Source organism: Pteropus alecto, unplaced genomic scaffold (genome assembly GCF_000325575.1).
Source record: "Pteropus alecto unplaced genomic scaffold, ASM32557v1 scaffold182, whole genome shotgun sequence".
Taxonomy (NCBI): Eukaryota; Metazoa; Chordata; class Mammalia; order Chiroptera; family Pteropodidae; genus Pteropus; species Pteropus alecto.
The window spans coordinates 2,233,467-2,258,304 of record NW_006433946.1 but is presented as its reverse complement, the minus strand read 5'-3'; the positions used below and the strand labels follow the sequence as shown (position 1 = coordinate 2,258,304).

General features: G+C 35.2%; 1 protein-coding gene across 14 annotated transcripts in view; it reads left to right on the top strand.

The window, feature by feature from the left end:
* The window catches only part of IKZF2 (IKAROS family zinc finger 2), a 144,285-nt gene that overhangs the window by 95,930 nt on the left and 23,517 nt on the right, over nucleotides 1-24,838 (top strand). For all 14 annotated transcript variants that reach the window (XM_015586723.2, XM_025044417.1, XM_025044418.1 and 11 more), the window contains one exon: nucleotides 1,508-1,675. In XM_015586723.2, the coding sequence (XP_015442209.1) occupies nucleotides 1,508-1,675 (168 nt within the window). The remainder of the gene's footprint in view (nucleotides 1-1,507; nucleotides 1,676-24,838) is intronic.

Genomic DNA, 24,838 nt, shown 5'->3' with positions numbered 1-24,838 from the left:
TAGGACTTTTTATAAACTTAGCTCATAAGATCTACAGATTTCTTAAGAAAAACCTTGACCATTGCTGCGCATACACAGATTACACTTTTTTGGTATGTGTCTTGTCTTGGTAAATTCTAAAATGAGCAAGTACTGCATACCTGATGTATCTACTTTTCAGTTTCTTTAGAGTTTATAACAAATCTATATGATAGAATGTGCAGTGGCAGCTAATAGAAAGGGACCACAGTTTTCTTTTTTATGCTTCCCACCTTTCTATAATAAAAAGAATCACTGAGTTTTTGTTATATTAAAGGTCACCCCAAAATATTGAGGTTTCGTAATCTAATATTATTACTGTTTCACTTAAAGATATAAAACATGATGATTGTGTTCAAAAAAATGTTTTAAACTATTAAAATTGTGATCATCCAACCTCAAGTACAGAAATTGTCCAGTTCAACCAAAAGGGGATTATTTTTAATTTTATTTTTATTCTAAACTTTGAGCTTTAAAATATTTATGCTATTTATATATTAATTTGTAATATATATCATGTCTATTTTTAGAGATAGACAAACTTACAGTAGTACTTTTTTCATAGTTTGATTAATGGTATCACTTTAATACACTTGCCATTTTACTGCTTCATCAACTACGTGTTTTTGTTTGATGACATTGGTGCGTAGCCAGTTAATGATAACAAACTGAACTGCTAATTATGGCTTAAACAGTTTTATAGCAATAGGAGAAAAGATTCCTTTCAAACAAATGATTTTTTACAACAAAAAAAGAGAATATACAGGAAATGTCTGAATGAATAATTTTCTTGAATTTTCCATGGTTATATAAGGAAACTTGCCAAAGGTTTTACTGTTAGTGACTAGGAGAATTGAGAGACCTGAGCTATATTTAGATATTTTGTAGTAATGAGCTTTGAACCTGGTTCATTCACTGAACTTCTTCAGTCCCCTGATAAGAATATTATCAGCTAAATGAGAGTTAGACTAAAGCTCCTTTTCAACTCAAAATCTATGTGATTTTTAAGAGAGCATGGTACAGTAAAGAGAGCAAGGTGTAGTCAAACTGAGCGAGATTCAATTATCAGCTCAAGAACTTATTAGCTCTGTTACTATAATCACATGCTTTGATACTTTAACTTCAATTTCTTCATTTGTAAACTGAAATTATAGATACCTGATTAGTAATGTCATTATGAGGACTGAAATATTGTATGTAAAGTCAGTAAACTAATAGCACCTAGTTGTTCAACCAGTTGTCAGTCCTGTTATTCTTTTGAATCAATGACAAGAATCCTGCAAATTTATATGAAGAGGGGAAAAGACATTTGACCTAAAGTCTGAGACTTTGTATTAGCAGATCAAATTCTAGGAAGATAAAAGTTTAGGAAGACTCAGGAGGGAATGGATATCCTCAGTACAGAGAACTGGCTCTAGTTAACAGTGTATGGTGAATCAGCCACTCGCACATAACCTCTCTGATCTCTCACCTCTTTACCCTTCCACAGGTGAACGTCCCTTCCACTGTAACCAGTGTGGAGCTTCTTTTACTCAGAAGGGCAACCTTCTGAGACACATAAAGTTACACTCTGGAGAGAAGCCGTTCAAATGTCCTTTCTGTAGCTATGCCTGTAGAAGAAGGGATGCCCTCACAGGACACCTCAGGACCCACTCTGGTAAGTGTTACCAACTCTTTGAGAAGAAAGCTAAAATTTGAGAATTCGAGAGAGTGCTACAGAATAATACACAGTAACTTAAAGCTTTAATACATAGCTAGGAATGAACTAGACAATCCTTTTATTTGTGTATATTGAATAACTGGTAAATCTTGTAGGATGCATGTGGCCCTTTTAGACTTATAGACGTGGGAAAAAGGAGCAATGTCTACTGAAAACTGTCTTATTTCAAGCCACTGAAGTAAGGAAATAGCCGTTACATAAGGTTTCTATGATTTTTTTAATGTAATTATTAGTACAGTAATTATGGTTAATTCCAAATAATGGAAAAATCTAGTGACATATCATAGTTACATACTGATGTTATCATAGAAGAGATGAAAGCTGTGATATTTTTTGACTGGTATAGTGCTCAGACTGGAGCCTCAGTAGGAAATCAAATATTGCTATTTTTAAACTTGAAAATATTATGCTTATTAGAAAATTTGCTATTAGGGTAGTTAGTATTTTATTTTAACACCATTTCTTTTTTTAACTCTCAAACTATAGTCATTTGATGATCTATGAAACTTTTCTCTGCTTCCTAAATCATCATTAAAAATCTTGGAATAAGTTTTTTTTAAAAAAATGCTAGAATATAGTACATGAAAGAGAATGATTAGAAATCTGAATTAATCTTACTTGACTATTACATGAATTGCCATAACCAAGAAGTTAAAGGTGGAGAATTAATACAGAATACTCTCAAGCCAGTTTTATATGTTCCTGCTATCCATAGTGACATATTAAAATTTTATTTTAATATAAAGATATGATAGAAGTGATATTTTCATCTACATTGAAAAATGGTATTACAGAGTGCTGTAGATTTTGAGCTAATGCTTGTATTATCTTTCTTTACATTTTTTCCTGTTAAACCTTAAGACTTTCTTTAGTTTTTTTAACATTAGTATGATAATGAAAGATAGTTGTACATGAAATGTGTACAACTATTTTAGACATTAACTCAAATTTAGGGCAGTTACAAAAAAATGAAATTAATGCAAATGTTAAAACAAAATATTTTAAGTATATATTTTACTTTCCTTCTTGACCGAATGTAATTCACTTATTTCAAACATTTTATATTTTATTTTGAAATTATGCTATAAAAATTACTTTAAAGTGATATTATAAAAACATTTTTTATTGAAAGTTATTTTAAAGACATGACAGTTATTAGGTAGCCATGTGCTCTGGTTTATTAAAATATTATTGAGTTGACCAAGGATTATATAAAACACAGCTTTTTATTTGTTACATGAAATTGAGGTAAAAATAACTTTAAATGTCGATTTTATTCTTTATAAAATTATGTTGTTTTCAATATCATAGTTTACTGTATACATGTTTCTTTACTGGTGATTGCTTTATTCTTAGAAGTTTCAATGTGTGGTGACACCTCTTGAAGGCATTCGATATTCATCTTGAGTTTTGTTTCCTTGGTTTCCTTTTTGTTCTTTTAACAGATCTATCCCTGTGAGTGGTGTCTAACAAGACATCTTGGTTTTTACGTTAGATTGAGCTTAGCAGCTACAATCAGCTTCTTTATGCAAATTAGGCATGGCCCATCTGGGGGCACCTGGTTGGTAGGTAATGAAGTGAGGGGTGGGAAAAATCATACTCCAAAAGTAAGCCATTCTCATTGGCTTTGGCCAGGCCAGACCTTCAACATTATTTACATGGTTCTACATAATTATAAAGTTTGTGTGTACGAAGCAAAGCTATTTCTGTGAAACTGTATATATTGCTACTTTGAGGTATGGACCTAAAAACATTGTCCTTATAACTACAGGCATGCTGATTTTGCAATTTGGTATACCAAGTCATGATTTTTGCAGATATATAAACAGTGTACTCAAACTGGCTAATTAAAGAGAGTAGCGGAGTGATGAGAAGGAGAGAGCAGTGTCATCTAGTTACTGCAGCATCAAGGGATGATATCAATTCAGTCATCCTTCCAACTGGAATCTAAAATATTAGCCATCACCTAAGTTTTTCATAATAGCTGGAACATAAAACAAAGCAGCTAAAATCCATGCTTCTCTAATTGGTCAGAAAACTCAAATTAATCATTAGAGCATTCTTCTTCTACTACCAATTCTCTTTCTTTTACCTTCTTTATAGCACCTGGGCTGGACGATTTCTTTACCTGATGGGTGACCCAAACCTTAATTTCTATAAATTCTGAGTATCTCATGTTCCTGCCTTTTTGGATTACTGCAGTTTTTCAATAACCGTGATTATTGGGCAAGTTTTTTTAAAGAAGTGTCCTGTGTTCCAAACATAGTTGTTCTTGCCCCCAAATCATCTTGGTAATCTGGAAAAATTACCAATCAATAGCCCACTTCTCTCCTTGTAGTTCAGCAGCTTGAGATGCCCTCAAAGAGCCAGGGAGTACTCTCACCTTCCAATACAGCAGTACTAGGACTCTGATTCCTGGTGGAAACAGTCTTCCCCTAGGCACTGAGAGCTCTTGAACCCCCAATCCCAAGAGTTCATTTCAGCACAGGAAGTAAAAATCCTTAAAATGAGTTACATGATGTATTTCTATTGTGGTCTTTCCTACCTCACTTCCTCTTTGTTCTCAGACTCATGCATTGATGCTGTGGAAGAGATGGCTCTGGGCATATATCATATCCTGTAGACACACCCACTTGGCAACCATACATGGACCATTCCACTAGTAGGCCATTTTACCACTCCATTTAGCTAGGTGATTCTGGATGATGGGACATGAGTATGACCAGTGAAATATATAGGTTTGAGTCGATTGCTACATTTCCTTTGCCATAAAATGAATTTCCTGGTTGAGGGCACAATATTTTAAGGAATACCATGGTCATTGGTAAATCATTATGTTAAATCCATGTATAGAGGAGCTTGCAAAAGTATTAAAGGAGGGAGAGGTAAGTCTATATCATGAATATCTATTACTTCCTATGAAGATAAATTTTTCTCTCCTTCATATTGGAAGGAGTCCAATGTAACCTACTTGCCACCAATTGACTGGTTAATCCTGCTGAGGAGTGGTGCCGTATTAGAGCCTCAGCATTAGAAAGCTGTGAACTCAGCAGTGGTAGTTGTGAAATCTGTCATAGAGAGGAGATAGTCTGTGTTGCTGAATCCATGCATGCTTTCCATCCCATTGTCACTTTGTACACGGGCCACTCACTTGAGCAAGCATCAGAGTAGCTAGGCAAAGAATCTGACCAACATTCATAAAATAGACCGATTGATTTGAGTCACCCATCAGGTAATCTTGCCCAGATTATTAAGTGCCATCACACTTTGTACCAATTGTGAGAGGTACATTCAATAACTCTCTCCCAAACCTTCTATCACTAGTCTTCCAGTCTTCTTTTTCTAAGTCCTTGACCATATAGCCATGCCATGTATCATTACCTCAGTCTCCCTCCTTTTATGCAAAGTGTGCAGTCTGAAATTCAGCGGGGAGGTGGATATCCTTTCACCACTGCATTTCAGGGCCAGTCCCCTTCAGTATGTTTAGCACATTGGTCACAGATCTTACCAAATACCATTGAATCCATTTACAAACTAGGTTCACACAGTTTCACCCTCCACTTATTGATCATTGAGAACACCCTGTGAGGCCATAGGTGTGGGTTGAGGAGAGATTGTGAAGCAGTAATAGCAGGTATCAAGGATACCTGAACCACTTCCTTGTGAAATGTACTTGGACTTCCCAAACCTGCACGGTTCTAGTTTCATTTAGCAATAAAATGCTTTTGTGCACATCTTTTTAAATGTTATGTTGAATGAGATAACATCTAGTTCATTTTGTGTCGTTTAGGCCACATAGTCAGGTAGAGTCACACGGCCCAGTACTCGGTCTTAAACAGTGCAATAGCAAGTTAGGTGCAGCTTTGCAAATGGAGAATAAGTATTAGTAGAAGATACGTGTCTTTACTCCAAAAAAAGATCTGCACTCTGATACTCCTATTGACAGAGATGTTGTATATCATCTCTGTTGGCCACAGACATTTCCAAATATCATTGCATTTCTGGATCTTAGATCCAAAGGTATAAGGCAGCTTTCTTGACAGCAGAGGCGTGCTGCAGATCCTTCTCTTGCTCCAGTCCTCTCTCAACACTGGCAGCCTTGTGGATCAGAGCAGCATACCTGATGCGAATCTCCCTCTTCCAAAATCCAAAGAGAGCATCACATTTGTGCCACCTTCTTCATGATGAAAGGTGCAAGGTACAGCAATTTGTCATTTGCTATAGAGGATCAGTTTCAACCTGCCCAGACCACTAGGCCCATAACATTTCAGCAATGTTGCAAGTCTCTGAACTTTTCATGGAGATGATCTCCTATCCTCTAGCATATATCTTACTGAAGCATCTTAGGTATTTACTACTTCCTGCTCATCAAGTCCGATCAGTATAATACAAGGAATGTAATGTTCCAACTTGATGTTCTGTGGGATGTCAAGATGAACAAGATTTCTTTGGACTATATTATGACAAAGAGAGGAGAATTGACCTAACCTGAAGGTAAGATAGTGAAAGTATGCTGTTCCTGCAATGTAAAGGCAAACTGCTTCTGATTATCTTCGTTGATAAGGAATTATTTTTAAAAGAAATTGTTAATAGCTTCATACCTGGTGTCAGTGGTTATGTTAATATGATCCAGTAAAGATACTACAGCTAGAACAGCCATCTGCAGTTGATATTATGATGTGATTAAGTGTGCATTTATCCACAGAAACATCTAGGTCTGACATTAGCCGAACAAATAGTTTAAATAGGAATGTAATAGGGATCACCATGCCAACATCTTTTAGTTTTAGTTTACCATCTTGGGAGAGGCGACAGTACTAGGGCTGCGCTCTTCAATATGGCAGCCACTAGCCACAGGAGGCTAGTAAGCACCTAAATGAAGTTAGTGCCACATGTTGAAATGATATTTTTGATTAAATAAAGTATATTATTCAAATTTCACCTTTTAACAATGCAGCTACTAAAATATTCCATTGGACAGCACTGTTCTTGGCCCTGCCTGGTTCAGGGAAGCAGTGTAAGGATTCTTCTCACTTCTAAATGTATGTATTCCTATAACGCTGTAAGATGGACTTGGGTAAAGTCTCCATATATATCTTGACCTCAATAAGCCCGCTCTTTGACCGCTGGGCCACAATGGCATTTTAGATTTTGGGAATTAATGTCAATTCAGAGCTAGTTTCATAGATCTGATAACTTCTGGAAGGACTTGGTTATTTTCCTTTTACTAATGCACAGTCATCATCATGAATGACCACAGGTGATTCTGGAACCTTTGGCCAGGTTTCAGGGCCCTTCCTGAAAGGGACTGAGTTTTCACCTAAAATTATGTGACTCTGGGTCTGTGAATAGGTTTAGATGTAGACGGTGGATAAGATCATGAATCCCACCATGGTGACAAAAATTGGGTTTTTGCCCACAACTTTTTCTGCCTGCGTAAGTCAGCAGCTTGGTAATCTAACCATCTGTTTCATTCTTGGGGATTCCGTAATCAATTAGCCATTACCATAGAACCCTATGGCACAAAACACTCTGATTATCATCCCATTCCTATGGCTTGTTAAGGTAATTGCATCTTCCTGAAATGTATGCCTACCACATAGCCTCTGCCACTCTGAGATCCCATTATTTCATTTAAATCAGGGAGCCAAGATCTATTTGCAACATCTATCAATATTCTGTCCATCCTACAGAAGATAATTACCATAAAGCTTTTCAAGCTTACTGGTTCTTTCCTCACTAATGTAATTCTTTGGTGAAGGGAGTATCCCACAGGCCCTTCCAGTGGTATGGCTAGGGGAAGGCTGAACAGGGTGATTCATAAGAGATCCTTCCCAATAGTCTTACTTACTTGAGCTTTTGGACTTCTTCCAATTTGGTCTGCCAGGAAAATTCTGGCATTTCAACTTTTTACTGTATAAGCCATCATTGAATCAAGGAGTGAATTAATCAGTCACTCCCACCTGCTCAAGGCAATATGTTAAATCCCAAATCCCAGATGAATGCACATATATTGGTAAATTTGTCCTGATCTATACTAGACCATCAACTTGGTATAAAACCCTTAAAATCAATCCATTCTATTCCCTTACATGATAACTAGACTTGCTGATACAAATTGGCAAAGTTTTGCAATTCTTGCAGTGTACACATAGGCTTTCACCTCCTGGATCAGGCCTTGGTTTTTAACCCTTAAAATCAATCCATTCTATTCCCTTACATGCTAACTAGACTTGCTGATACAAATTTTTGCAATTCTTGCAGTGTACACATAGGCTTTTATCTCCTGGATCAGGCCTTGGTTTTAGGCTGTATTAAGATCTAACTTGTTATGAGCCTTGAGACAACAAGAGGTAATAGGAACAAGTCCTGAAAAGAATTGCCATTCTCTGGGTTCTTGCTTCAGCTGAAGCAGTTGAAAGTCTTCTTACTTTATGGGAATACTGATCTGTGGGAATGTTGGTTTCCTTAGATTAAAAGGTAGGGAGTGAAGAGGATTGTGTCTTCTGGTAAGGATGTTTCAGGAATATCTGGGAGTTCAGCATTCTGAACCTCCTCAGTATTTGGTCAAATAGTACCATCCCATGTTTCACCCTTTCCCCATCACTACTTCGTTACCAAGACAGTGGTACTAGTATTGCCCACTTAGCATGGCAATTCCATAAGCCTCCAAATCAGATTCTGGAATTGGTCTTCAGCGTTATTTGCCCTGAGGCTTAAGGAAAGGCACTTTTTAAAAAGCTTACTGAGAAACTTTCTGATATTTTACCTCTGCTCTGATTTGAGCATTCAAGGCCTTCAATTTGTTCTCTCTCTTTTGTATTTTTCTTAGGGGCATCAGAAATAGTCATGTCACACTACAGTCTTCACACTGCACATCACCACTGTTGCTTTAGCAAGTGAAGGCCACAGCTCCTAAAGCCTTGCCTTGCATCTATACTTCCTTCCATGCTACCACCAGTGATCATTTGAGTAATCATGTTCTAGCACATGCCTGAAATTGCCAGTATTCCATTAACCCCCTGGTAAGGAGGCCATCCTGTTCTCTTCAAACATGAGCAACCCAATGACAGAATGTCATTTTGATTGACTTGGGCCTTGGGCTACTCCTGCTACCCATAACTATCAATCAGGGTCCTGACAGGAAAGCAGCGAGACACTCAAATGGGGGCGCAATTTGGAGATCTCCATGAAAGAACTAATATTTATGAGAGAATGGTTAGGCATAAAGGAAACCAACAAAGGATGGTTGAAGCACTCTGAGGCTAGCAATAGCAAGAAAAGATAGTAGCAGCTCAATGTGTGAAGAGACAAGGGGATGGAGAGGTCACTGGCATTAAGAGAGGTAGGAGACGGTTTTGAACACTGACTTTTAGTAGATGAATGTACACCTGCTAACCCGTGACTGAAGGATAAACACCTTGACCTCACTCTTTCTCTTGCCGATCGATACCTCACGTTAACTGATCCTAAACAGAAGCCAGGGAACAAAGAAGCCTATTGAAGAAGCCAATAGAAATTAGCTTTATGCAGCAGCAGAGCAGAGCAAAGAAGGGTGAAAATGGCTATGGAGGCAAAACAGAATCACAGATTGAATAAAATTTAAGAACTAGTGCTTAAAATAACTAGTATAGGGTATTAAGTGTAATGATTTTAATTCCAATTTCTGTTTTTGTTTTTTTTATCAATATTGTTAGTAGTAGAAAGTATTTTGCCCCACCCCCATATACTTTGGGTAATGACTGTCCATTGTTTTCTTTTATTTAGTTTTTGTTATAAAACCCTTGTATCTGACATGAGCAAAACCAGGTAGTTTATTGACTAATAGCAGTAAGTCTAGTAACATGAGAAATTCTTTTAATAATAAAAGGTCTTTACATTTAAAAATATAAAATAGACATTTAATCATTTCTCTTTTGATATAAGGCCAAGCCCTTTTCTTTTAGTGAAGAATCTGGTTTTGGAATTCCATGTAATTTTCCTGGCCTGTATCACACTCGTAATGCATCATCTCTAATTCCATTTTCAGTTTCTTTATGTCCTTTGTAATGCCATTAGACTTCTATTAAATTTTAAATATTTTTCTCACTAATTTTTATTGTCTTTACCCATCCCCCAATTCTTTAGCTTTCTTTTTTTAATCAACTACCTTTGTTTCATCTTTCCAAAGTAGTAAAATAATTTTTTGTAGAAACAACTTCCTTTTGTACTTATTTCATTGGAATATAGATATTTGAATAATTTACATAATCATAATAACAGGTGCAGCTGGCATAAACAGGTGAAGCTAGAGTCATAACTGACTCTTAGTGACTATCTAGTTCAACTACTGGAAGTGTTTATGTGAGCATAGGAAAGAGGGGCCTATAACTACCAGGAATTCAGTGTTTCAGGTGACCCATCAGTATGTTTTTCAAAGGGCGGTCAGTCAAGAGAGCTTCTTGCTATTATAATTTCTATTTTACAGATCAGGAGACTGAGGCACAGAGAGATCATGCAGGCAGAACCTGGATTCAAACTCCAAAATCTATATGTTATGCCATGGGATAAATAACAACTCAGTATGTTAATTCTATAAAATTTTAACTCTATTAAGTTAGCTCAAATGATAAAGAATACTATCTGGAAGTCAAGAGGTTGACATCCAGGTTTTAGAATGGGCTCACTGCAGATTAGCTATGTTACTTCCAGTCACTTAATTTTATCTTCAAATCTCCCTATGCTACTAATATCATATGGTGCTTAGTACAATGTGTTTTCTTTTCTCCTGGGACTTTGCTGCTGATCAGTTACTATGACCAACACTTCAAGAGCAAAAGAGTAGTCCCCACTCCCCACTTTTTTAATATATTGCTGTAATTTAACTTTTAAAATAGATTTGCATGAAATGGAATAGGTTTTAAGTGGAGGTTGTCAGATGATCTTAACAGTACCAACATTACCTCTCTGCTACTACTGTCTGCTAACCTGATTCTAAGAGCCATCTTTGACATAGACAGTTTCTGATTTTTCGCTTGTGGTCTAGACATAGTTTGTTCACTCAAAACACATTCCCTTTTGATAAATATTTTTGTAAAAGCTCCCCTTGTCTTGCTGAAAACCAGCAGAAGTGTAAAACAATGTTGAATTTTTCCTCACTCACGCTGGAACAGGAAATGAGTTTAAGTGTACAGAAGCCTGATTACTTGATTTGATTGCATGTTTTAAATTTTGATTACAATCATTGATAACATTTTTAAATTTTGAAAGGATGCCTGGTTTTACAAATAATAAATCAGAGCCCTTTAAAGAGCAAAAATACTTTGGTATTGTTTACCTTTATTTGCCATGGAAGTTTGTTTTCTAATAATGCTTTTTTTAAGAGTATAGTTTTATTATTTCTAGAAATAGACCAATAGCAGATAATTTTTTTCAGTAGCAGATAATTGTCAACAACTCCTATATTTTTTTCCCCACTTCTTAATGATGTAAGAAATCATCACCTTTCTTACTTTAGTTATGGCAGTTCAATATCCTATTTATGAAATATTTTCCATTCAGGAAATAAAAAATAAAATGATATAGTCTAAGTTTTATTTGTACAATGATCGTCAGTGTTTGATTTATACTTAAAATTAATAATAAAATAAAACTAAAAAATAAAATTAAAAAATATCATTTATTATGGGTTATTTAGAGCTATTCTTTTTGTCTTAATGCTGAGCATGTCCTTAGAATTCCTTTATTTCATTGCAGTTATGTTGGCTAAATTTTAGCGTATCTAACAATTGCATCTCTCCTTCTACTTTTGCCCCTTTGCAATACACACAAAAAAATGAATGGCTGATAAAGAAAAAAATATATATGTGTATTATCTTTAATTATCCGAAATTTAAATTACATTTTAAGAGGATGTGGAAGGAGAGGAGAAAGAGAAAGAAATAGGAGTTGGAAAATATCATCAACAATATATCAGCTAAAGATCACAGTCAAATTTTTTGCCCAATGGGAAAATATACTTTTATAAACATGTCCCAACCTTGTACATTATATAAGGTTGCAAGAAAATAAAAGGCACTAATTTCTACTTTAAACTCTCTATTCCTTAATCTTATAACTTATCACACAAATCATCTGACCTGCTTTATATAAATTTGTAGCATAACATAGTATTTTTGAGTTTTTAATGATAAATCATTGAATCAGTGTTCCTGCTACAGAATTTTTTTTAAATTAGATACTACTTTTAGGTTTTTAGTTTAACAAGTTATTATGGATCTTTCATTCTTAGAAATTTGGTTTGTTTGCTTCAGATGTTCTATATTATTCCTTTTATCTTATACTCAGTTCATTGAGGAAATAGTATTTCAATTAAGCCATGGACCCCTATCAATCAAAGTAATAGCATACTTGTTATCTTTTAAATCTAGAAGGAACTAAAATTGCGTATTTTTTTCTCATTAGTATTTCAGGTATATTTCTCACATACTCTAATGTTGTGCCCAAATTAAATATTTAATTTAGAATAGAAGCATATGTATTTCTAATGTATGGAAATTTATATAATATGTGTGTTATAAATTCCTTTGCATAAATTATAAAGAAAAAGCAAACAGTAAGAATGCTTCTCAAACTATCTCAAATGTTTTTATGCCATATCTAAAATTCAGTTTTGGCCATTGGATTGTACTGGATTCAGATTACAAAATTTATGTATTGCATAAAAATGGACTATTTAAAAAACATTTAAAAATGAAAAATCCTAAAATTTTACTGAAATTTATGTATTCCAAATTTTTATATTCTAAAAAAAGCCAAACTATTCCTTAGCACTAGCATTTTTTAAAATATTAAAAAAAAAATTTTCAATTAAAGTTGGCATACAGTATTATATTCGTTTCAGATATACAATACAGTGGTTAGATATTTATATAACTTATCAAGGTAATCACCTTGATAAACCTAGTCCAGTCTGACACCATACCTAGTTATTACAATATTATTGACTATATTCCTTAGGCTGTACTTTACAACCCCATGACTATTTTGTAACTACCAATTTTTACTTCTTAATCTCTTCCACTATTTCGCCTAGCCTCCTACCTGCTCTCATCCGGCAAGTCTCAAAATGTTCTCTGTATCTATGAGTCTTTTTTCTGTTTTGTTTATTTTGTTCTTTAGATTCCACATGTAAGTGGAATCATGGCACTTGTCTTTCTCTGTCTGAATTACTCCACTCAGCACAATACCCTATCGGTCCATCCATGTTGTTGCAGTTGGCAAGATTTCATTCTTTTTTTTATGGCTGGGTCATATTCCATTTTATATATGTACCACTTCTAATTAATCCATTCTGTCTCTTGTGGATAGCACATGTCCATTGATGGACACCCAGGTTACATCCATATCTTGGCTATTGTAAATAATGCTGCAATGACCGATGGATGTGCATGTTCCTTCAAAGTAATATTTTGGGTTTCTCTGGCTAAATACCCAGAAGTGGGATTTCTGAGTCTTTCTTTGTGTCCTGTTATAGCCTCTGTTTAAAAAATCTATTTTGTCTGGAATAAGTATTGCTACCCCAGATTTTTTTTTTTCATTTTCATTTTCATGAAATATCTTTTTCCATCCCTTTACTTTCAGTCTGTGTGTGTCTCTCAATCTGAACTGAATCTCCTGTAGACAGCATATATAAGGGTCTTGTTTTCTTATCTATTTAGCCACCCTATTTTTCGATTGGAACATTTCATTATTCTTCATTTGCAGTACTTGTTGACAGACATGTAGTTATTGCCATTTTATTATTCATATTTTTTTATCTTTTTTTTCCTTCTTAAAGAATCCCCTCCAACATTTCTTGTAATACTAGTTTGGTGTTGATGAACTCCTTTAGCTTTTTCTTTTCTGGGAAGCTCTTGATGTCCTTTGATTCTAAATGATAGCTTTGCCGGGTAGAGTAATCTTGGTTGTAGGTCTTCGATTTTCATCACTTTGAATATTTCATGCCATTCCCTTCTGGACTGCAAAGTTTCTATTGAGAAATGAGCTGACAGTTTTCTGAGAGCTCCCTTGTAGGTAACAAACTGCTTTTCTCTTGCTGCTTTTAATATTTTCTCTTTATCTTTAACCTTTGGCATTTTAATTATGATGTGTCTTGGAGGTACCTTTTTGGGTTCATCTTGTTTGAGACTCTCTGAGCTTCCTGTGGTTGTATGTCTATTTCCTTCACCAGATTAGGGAAGTTTTCCATCATTATTTCTTCAAATAGGTTTTCAATTCCTTGCTTTCTCTCTTCTCCTTCTGGTACCCCTGTGATGAGAATGTTGATATGCATGATGTTGTCCCAGAAGCCCCTTTCTCTATTCTTCTTCTTTCTTCTCCTCCTCCTCCTCCTTTTCTCCTCCTCTTCTTTTCTTCTTCTTCTTTTTGATGCTTTTTTTCTTGTTGCTGTTCTGATTGGGTGTTTTCTGCTACTTTATCTTCTAAATTACCTATTTGACCTTCTGCTTCATCTAATCTGCTGTTGATTCCCTCTAACGTAATCGTCATTTCAGTATTATATTCTTCACTTCTCACTGGTTCTTTATTGTTTTCTATCTCCACTTTTGTTTTCTATCTTTTTGCTAAAGTTCTCACTGAGTTCATCTACTCTAACCCTAAGTTTATAACTTATAACCAGTGTTTTGAACTCTGCATCTGGTAGATTGCTTCTCTCAATTTTGTTTAGTTCTTTTTCTAGAGCTTTGTTCTTTCTTTCATTTGGGACATATTTTTTTTTCACACTATATTGGCTGCCTCCCTGTGTTTGTTTCTATGTATTAGATAGAACTGCTTTTTCTCCCATTCTTAGTAGAGTGGCCTTATGTAGTAGGTGTCTTATGGGGCCCAGTAGCACAGTCTTCTCTGGTCCTCTGAGCCTGGTGCTCCAGGTGTGTCCCTTGTATGGATTATGTGCGCCCTCCTGTTGTAGTTGGGCCTTGATTACTGTTTGCACCACAGTGGCAGGGATTGACCCTTGGGCTGATCATTTGTGAGAACTGGTTGGTGAGGGCTGACCCTGTGGAGCAGGCTTTGGTGTCTATAATTCCTATTTTATAGATGAGGAGACTGAGGCACAGAGAGGTCATATAGGCAGAACCTGGATTCAAACTCCAAAATCTATACTCTGTGCTATAGGATAAATGACAGCTCCATATGTTAATTCTATAAAATTTTAACTCTATTAAGTTAGCTCAAATGATAAAGAAAGAATACTATCTGGAAGTCAAGAGGTTGACATTCAGATTTTAGAATGCGCTTACTATGAATTAGCTATGTTACTTCGAGTCACTTAATTTTATCTTCAAATCTCCCTATGCTACTAATATCATATGGTGTTAAATACAATGAGTTTTCTTTTCTCCTGAGACTTTGCTGCTGATCAGTTATTGTGACCCAAAGAGCAAAAGAGTAGTCCCCACTCCTCACTTTTTTATATATTTTGCTGTAGTTTAACTTTTAAAAGAAATTTGCATTTCAGCCTCCCTATTCCTTCCCCACTCCTTACCCTCTGGTAACCACTAGTCCATTGTCCATGTCCATGAATCTCTGTTTGTTTGTCCTGTTCATTTGTTGCTTTTATAAGTGATGTCATGTGATTTCCAACTTTTTCTGTCTGCCTTAGTTTGCTTAGCATGATTATCTTGAGGTCCATCCATGTTGTCACAAATGGCATTATTTCATCTCTTCTTATGGCTGAGTAATTGTATATATGTACCACAGCTTCTTTAGCCAATCATCTATCGTAGGACACTTTGGTTGCTTCCATGTCCTGGCCACCATGAATAATGCTGCTATGAACATCGGTGTGCAAATATCTTTACGGATATGAGTTTCCAAGTCTTTGAGGTAACTACCCAGTAGAGGGATTGCTGATCATATGGTAGATCAATTCTTAGTGTTTTGAGGAACCTCCATACTGTTTTCCATAGTGGCTGTACCAATTTGCAGTCCCACCAGCAATGTATGAAGGGAGGGTGAAGTGGGTAAAGAGGATCTAATATATGGTAGCTGAAGAAAACTGGACTGCCCTTGGGTGTGTTGTCCTCTAGTGCAGCCTCAGGTGAGTGGTGCTCTAGCTCAGTGGAAGCCAGCCTCTGAGTTTGCTGGCCCCAGGGCCTCCTGGGAGGGGACCCACTGCAGGCAAAGTTCAGCTACACCTTGTACACTGCCCAGGGTCACCTGGCAAGAGTCAGTCACCAAGTAGTCCAAAGATGGCCACCGCCCATGCTGGGCTTAGAGGTGCCTTGAGAGGCCAAGCTGTGAACTGAGGCCTGGCTGCTGCTAGTGCCAGGCTTGGTGCTGCTCAGCAAGAGGTATAGGACACACTGAAGCTAGATACTGCTTGTTTGGGTTTTATGAACCTTTAAGAGATTTTAGGAAAGTCTACAGCATGAGCCAAGACAGATTATTTGTATGGAAAAGCCACTGGAGGCAGCTTGGGTGGGCCTGCAAGAAGAGAGGGATAGGGTCTCAGGGAATCACCTGAGCAGGGATACCTGTGTTAGCTAGGTTGATAGAAACCCAGATATGGCAGCCACCTGTGTCTGCATGTGGGGATAGGGGAGAGCTCAACAATGGAGCAAAGGAATCTGCCAGCACTTATGTCTGGGAAAAAGCTGCCTATCCAGCCCTAGCCCTGAATCCTGACAATTCACTTTCTCCCCGTATATGCCTGGTGCTTTTCAATCAGCTGCCCAGTTCTGGAGCTCAGAGCAAGTTAGTCTATCAGTGACTAAGTCCGCACACAGGCTCTTTAAAAGGAACACCTAGGACTCCAGTAGCCCTCCGTCTCAACCACAATCTGCTGGTTTTACAGCCAGACGTTGTGGGGACTTCTCTTTATGGCACTGGAACACTGGCTGGGGAGCCCAATGTAAGGCTGGGACATCTTGCTCTTCTGTAAGGATTTCTGTAGCCGAGATATCCCTCCTGATTCTCAGCTGCTGGATGCAGTTGTGGGACCAGCCTGTTTCACACATTCATCCCTCTTCTGGTCTACAGATGACCTCTTCTTTATGTCGTTAGTTGTAGGACTTTTGTTTAGCCAGACCTCAGGTGACTCCCAATGATGGTTGTTCTGTAGTTGTACTTTTGACGTGGTCACGAGAGGAGGCGAGCACAGCATCTACCTGCTACACCATCTTGACCGGAAGTCAACACTAGCATATTTTTAAGATGCCTGTTTGTTATAATGCTAAGGTATTATACCAAGATATATAAAATATCAAGCAGATCAGTGCAGAAATTGTTTCTCATATTTTTGTTCATCATATTTTCAGAAAATAAGAATTACTTTGTGTTTTTAATAAGACCTGCTATAAAATTCTAAGTAAAACCTTTGCTTTCAGTTAAACCAGTATTTAGTATATAATTCTTTATTTGGAAATAAATTCATAAAAATAGTTTAGCTTATCCAGTCATGTGCTGCTTAACCAGGGAATGGGAGGAGTTGGGATACATTCTGAGAAATGTGTCGTTAGGCAATTTTGTTGTGTGAACATCATAGAGTGCACTTACACAAACCTAGGTAGTATAGACTACTACCTGTAATTTTATGTGCTAGTCTTTTATACCACTTTTATACCTGCATCACCACACACATGTAAGGCGTTGCACTGCAAAATTACGATGGCTACTACATCACTAGATGATAGGACTATTTAAGCTCCATTATAATCTTATGGAACCACCATTGTATAGGCGGTCCTTTGTCAACTGAACCATTGTTATGCTGTGCTTGACTGTAAATCTGTATCACATAATCCTGGAGTAATTGATTTTTGAGGAACTTTCCAGTGTCAAAGTGTTTTTCTGATGTAGGGTCAGTAAGCCTACATTATTCTGAACAAATATCTAGTTTATTTCCAAACACCTCAGGAATGTTGAATTTTATAACACTACTTTATTACCTATTCAATGTTTGACAATTTTCAGCTAAAGAAGTTTGTTCTTTATGTCTAATTGTCAGTTTAAAGCTATTTTGTCCTATAAAAAGGAACTGGACCAGATGTACTATGTAAATACCCATCTGTTAAAAAAACAACTTCCTCCTCATTGTACGTTTTTAGTTTTTTTATATCAGGACTGTATTTTTATTTTTCGGGACCTTGTAATTTCAAAGACTTTATTTTATCCATAAAAAGTAGTTCAGAAACATTGAATGCTTATATTTGCTCTTAATATTGATTTTGAAAAAAAATCTGTTAAGTACACTGCTGCAAACTCAGTGTTTTGTTCAGTTATAACTATTAATGAATGAACACCTATAAAATAAAGTATTGACTCACCCTGCTTTTGAGTATATTTGGACATTCACCTTTAGTGGAATGTTAAGCCAACCAACAGGCATTTTTAAAGTATAAACTACATACTCTCAGATAAACTGGTAAGAAGAGAAATCGTTCTCCTTTTTTTCCAATTTCTTGAAAATAAAGTTCAAAAGTAGCATCTGGTATGGGTTGAGATAGAGCTAACCTTTGACCATACTGTTAAAGAAATGACTTAATGTCAGTGTTCTAGTTTTGTCTCATATAAGACAGTCTGTTAATTCATCATGAGAATGATATGCCCTCAAACATATATTTCTTACTAAAGAAGTTACTACCACAGCCACATTGCTTCCTTAAATTGCTGACTGATCAGGAATTCCATTAAACTAAAAGGTATTCTAAAGTGCATGTAGCATTTGTAATCGCTCATTCTCTTTTCTAATACACCCTCTTTCCATCTTGTTTTATTTAAACTATCTTCCTCTCGTCTCTTCTTTTGCCTTCTACTCTTTCGTCTTTCTCATAGATTTTCTTCCCAATTCTTTGTTTACTTCAAAATTATTTCGCTTTATTTTTTGAGGTGACTGCCAGAAAAAGTACATAAATAAGTAACTTTAGTTTATATTACATACAAAATGACTTTTATAACATGAAATTGCTGCAGGTTATAGACCTCTGGATATTAATAGTAATGTTTTTTGAAATGAGTGGAGTAAAAATATGTCTGAATATTAGATACTTGACCAAAAGATTATCATCAGTTATTTTTATATTGACATTATTTTAAAACCTTGATCACCATGATTTTCTACCAGATTTGCCAAAGAGGTCCATTTAAAAAATACTAATTTATTTGCCAGTAGATAATGATAGACATATTGGATTAAATTATGCTGGTTCAGAAATTGAACCTAGTGCAGCTCATTCATAATAGTGATGGTGCATTAAGTGTAGTATAATTTGTCCTGCAGGCTTCCCACGAGAAGGAACTGTTTTTACCTGATTGTAGACCTGGCACCTGGCCCACTCTCTGGGTGATCTCCCAAGTGTGAACTTTCCCCACCCTCCACCCCTTCCTTTCCTTCCTGGAGGTGGTTGATAGAGTGGATTACTCTGATAATTATACAGGCTGTGTCAGTTGCACACATGATTTGCATAACTGTGCTATGCTGATTTCACCCTTCAAATCCTGATACTGATGCCCATGGTGCCTTCTCTGTATGCTTTGCAATAAACACTGAAGGGATTAGTATCTTCATTCCTGACTCTTAAAACATACACTTGAGACCCTGCTCATTGAAATTTGATTATGAGGGAAAAGCCACTTTCAGTCAGGTCAGCTGATAAGATAATCCATGTGATCTCCACCCAGTAGAACACCTTTTTTTTTTTCTAGACACATAATCTTTATATACTTTGCCCTATATGTTCCTTATAAAAGAAATTTAAATTTTTAAATAACATATATGATAGCATATTTTAAATGGAATATTTTCAAATAGCAGTAGTCAAGCTTCTTTAAATTCCAGACACTTATTTCTAGAAAGAATAATTAAAGAGAAATTTTTTTTTTCTATAATACATATTCATCTGATGTAGGGCTTCATTTTGGTACAAAAACATTTATTAGATGAGTTTACTGCTGGAAGATTTCCTCTTTTTTCTTTTTTTTTTCAATTTTTGGTAGTTCTAAAGAAATAGTCATTAATCGTGGATCTGTTTCTCATTCTTCTCAGTCTTCTGTAGACACTGTCCTCATTCCCAAGTTTACTATCACAGTTTTGCACCCTACGTGGATATTGATGTGGACAGTCTGAACTTGTGGCCATTTCACATTTCCTCTTTCACATTGCTGAGTCGGCAGGCCTGGCATGTTTGGAACATCATGGAAGAAGTGGAAGGGCGGCCTGCCAACCTCATTACTCACTCAGTGTCCAGAAGGGCACATCACACTGTTTTTTGTTTTTGTTTTTTGTAGGCTAACCCTCACCCATTCCTTTTATTTTCTTACTTGATCTTCATTTGCGAGTCAAGGAAACCTGTTAATCCACAGGCTGTACTATATTGCCAAATCTTGTAAGAAAACTCTCAAATGGAAGAAAACCATACAAATAAAAACCAATATATCATTTATTATAAGCATGTAAAATATATATAGAATATAATTGAACTTTAAGGTATCATAAATCATCTATCAGAGTGGTATCCCTTTACATTATACAGAAATACGATGATAATAATGATACAGATAAGAATAAAAAGATCCTAAATTTAGCATCTCGAAATAAGAGATCTTATTATATTCTCTTTTGCATCTGCACCTCCTATACTGCATTGATTGAATGAGTGAATGAATCTGGATGCTTTCAGTTGAACATTTTTGCATTTTTACTAGAAAGTTAGTTTTTTAAGATTAGTAGAGGTCAATGGTGGTTATATGTATTTTCTAACAGATGATAAATGTCAATTCATTAGAAAATAAAAGTTAATAGCTAATGTTTAATAGTCTCTCATGTTGTGACAAGCACTATTTTAAGGCCCATAATTTACAGATAAAGAAAGCCAAATTTATATAGAAATGCTACTTACCATCTCCCTACTCTGTAGTTTTAAATATTATATGTACAGTCCCAATTGTAAAGTTTTATCTTATTAAGGTTATTATCCTTTTACCTTGTTTTTTATATTTTGCCAACATTATTTGGATTAGATTTTAAACACACATACACACACGCAAAAGTGCTCAGCATAATAAAACTAAAGAACTGAATCATGCTCAAATAAACAAAAGTGATCCATAATGCTTGAGGACATAGAGAAATTTAGAATAAAATACACCTAAGAATAGTATAAATTATCTTTGTGAGAGTACTTTTTAAAAATTATTCTCTGATATAGTAAAAATCTTCCCGGTATAACTACATATGTGTATTTTATACAACTTCCAAATACTCTGGAAAAGCTGGGACATAAACTCTGCCTGACTCCAGAGCCTGTGCCCTCAGTCACCATACTCCTGCTTTCCTGTTTTCCAGACAGCAACCAGAATGTCATTTAAAAACCCAATTTAAATTATGTAATTTCTCTGTTTAAAATCTTTTAATGACTTCACATTGCTCTTATAATAAAATCAAACTGCTTATCATGGCCAGTGGAAGTTCTGCCTACTTCTATCTGATCGTACTCCACTCTACCCTCACTCTGTATTCCCTGCCACCCCTAGGTTCTTTCATTCCTTCTCTTGGGATTTTGCACTGATGATCTGGGAAGTCTCTGCCTTCAGCCCTTTCCTTAGTTCTTGGCACGCTTGTCTCATTATCCTTCAGATATTTGCTTTAAATGTCATTTCCTTGGAGATAGTGGCCTTCTATAAGCACCCTTCCTAAAGCATCATCCTAGTTACTCTCTATCCTCCTGTCTCTATCTTTAAGTCTTGTAAAGCTTGATTCAGAATCTGTGGTTATCTTGGCTTTTTGTTCACACATATATTGCCTGTCTCTCTCCACACCAGCCCTTCTAATGTAAGCTCTGTGAGATCGTGGACCTCCTCTGTCTTATTTATTAAAGTGTCCCTAGCTCCTGTGGCACATGATAAAAAATATTTGTTGATTAATTGAATGAGGAGGGTCATATGGTATAATGTACATTTTTTTGTTTTGTTTTTGTTTTTTTTTAAATCCATAATAGGAAAGGGAAGAAAAACACTGAACCATTATAATTTCTGTAGGGTCAGCTAATGCATATTTTTCAAGTTTGTGAATCACAAAAATAAATAATACCTTTAGATATTTTTTACTTGTGAAACTAAATGTAGCCCAAGAGTTCTGTTTTTACTGAATAATGCATATAGTACACATGGGTGATGACCTCTTCCAGTTAAAAATCCTTGGTACCATGTGAAGAAGCCTGAAAAAGCTCTAATAATGAAATTACATTTATTCATTCAACACATATTTCTTAAGTTTCTACATGCTAGGCATTATTCTAGGTACTTGAGATACAGCAGTGAAGATAAAAATATCTTGCCCTGTGGAGCTTACATTCTAATAAAGAGAGATAGGCAATCAACAGAAAACATAATAAATAAGTAAACTGATAGTATGTTAGAAGGTGATGAATGCTAATGGTGGGGAAGTGATGCAATTTATTGAGCACTTACTGTGTTTAAGTACCTTGTTAAGTTTGCCATATACATTTTTTTTTTTTTTTTACATAAATGCTATGAGTTAGGTACAACTATTTACTCATTTAACTTAACCTAGGGTTCACACACAGCAAGTGTGAAACTATCTTATGGATACATATAGACACACACACAAATTCCTTATTCTATATAAATAGCCATAAATTAAAGTAAGTTATCTGCTTCCATATTAATTAGACCTCTTTAATATCCAAATTTCTTGCTTACTTGGGTTATTATAACATTTGAAAGCCTCGCTTACTTACCTGAGTTATTATAATATTGGAAATTTAGATAAGAAAAATTGTTTGAAGAATATAAATCATGTCAAAAAAGGAAAATTTATGTAATTAGATTATTAATTTATTCTGTATGCCTCAAAGTTTTTACTTGGCTTTCAATTTACTTTTTATTCCCTATGATAAATGTTTTGTACATTTGTAATAGTGAAACAGTTTCGAATACATCAGTTTGTCTTGTGTCTTAAATTTCTACTTCACAGTATCCTTGCTGCATTATAACTCTTTGCATCTCTATAATGTCTGTGGCTCCTTTTCTAAAATTCATCAATCAATCAATCAAATTAATTTGAAAATTAGTATTACATTATAAAACAAATGGAAATATATGAATAGTTAAGTAACACTGGCTAATGTCTATTTTGTGTAAGGTTATTCATAGCACCTAAAGGTGCTCAATAAAGTATGTTAAATGAATTAATAAAGGAATTATATGTCCTTACTCAACACTTAGCAAATCCTATAAAAGAACAATGAAGTTCATTAATGCCAGTAGTGTGTGCCTATTTTATTATCATCGTGCGGTATTCCTCAAAGTAAGTCCACAGAAAAAATATTTACTTGAGAAAGTAATAATTGTTTAAATACATCTGCATTCAAAATAATTTTGAGGAAACATTGGGTTAAACAGGTTTTGTTTGTTTGCTTGTTATAAAGTTTAAGCATCCAAAAGAACCTTAGATATGCTAGCATACATTTTGAATCTCTATGAAATCCACCTGAAATGTACTGGCTCAAAGACTTGTTTGAACATTTAACATTTCCCCCTCCCCAAATACCATTGGAAAACCCTGCCTCTAGAGATAAAAGTTCTTTTACTGTAATAATTTTTGATAGACACCTAATTATACTGTAATCATTTATTATAACAGAGGTTCTCTTTGCAATATAGCTCACTTTTCAGGTAGGGATATGTTTCCTTTCTAAAATATTCTTTCCCATTTAACCATTTTATAGAATAAACCAGACGAACCTGGAGTTATTAAGACTTCTAAAAGTTTAGAAAAAAATAGATTTGAATATTTCTCAAAAATTCAGTATCAGAATTTTAAAACTTAGAACAGTTAAATAGATCACAAAGGGTAAAATTACCAACATTTTTAACCACATGAAAATTAAAAACTTCTAAACTTCAAAAAGCATAACTATTTATAAGAAATAAGTCAAAGGAGTATTGGCATTAATAGATAAGCAATTGAACGAATTGATGAGAAAGACAACAGCAATAGGAATATAATTGATAAATAGCTAAAGGTATTGAAAAGTAATTTGAAAGGATGTCATGCAAATGGCTAATAATTTTTTTTTGTTCAGTGTTCAGTTTCAGTAGTGCAAATTAAAAAGAAATACAAATTACGTTATATTGCCTAGCCCATAGATTCCCAAACTCTCTTGATTCACAGTGCGTGCACTAGTGTCTCAGTAGTTTTTTCCATTGTGACTTTAGGTCCAATAGAAATACCTCACAGTTTCATTTATGAAGTGGTCAGGTCCAAATAACTTAAGTATTTCTGTCCTAATAACTTTAGAGCCATTTGAAAAAATAATATACATGAGTTGAAAAAGAAAACAATGTTTTCATTTCATTTTTAGTCAGGCACAATTACTACTGGGATTGTACACCTTGTTGGGCACTGTACAGCTTCCCAGACCTTAGAGTCGATTGGACACCACCACTCTCGTTTTCCGTTCCACACTTATTTTCAGATAGTACTTGCTTTGTGTTGCAGCAACCGCTGAAACCTAGCTTCACAAAGAGATGACATCATTTAAAGAAATGTAATATGATATAGGTTTGAAGCTGTGAGCAAGTAGTTTGGAGGGTATCTGAAGGGTGTTGAATTATTATTATTTCCTTCAAACATTTAAAATATCCCGTGCTAATCTCACTTTAAAATATCCTTCCTAAGAGTTTGCTTCAGTGCCCCCAAAGTGCCTTGCGGCAATTTGAGGATCACAGGCCAGCACATTAGTGGAGAATTTATTATTTTAATGAGAGTACTTGTTGACATTATGGCGAAAAGGCTTTCTCATAGGCTAATAGTGTGAATATGAATTGGCAAAAACTTTTCTGAGGCAGCAGTATAACAATAGGGATCAAGAACATTAAAATTGTTTATATAGAGATTTCATGCAATAAAATAGACTACTAGTTCTACACTAGACAAAATATAACTTATGGGTACTAAAAACAAACAAAAAAAAAGTCAATTGCTTATTTCAGTGCTCATATTTGTTCAGATTAATTTATAATTCTGTAAACAATTGTCAAGTAAAATCAGATATCAAGTTCCCAGTTTTTGCATAAGTATATAAAGTGAGTGCATTT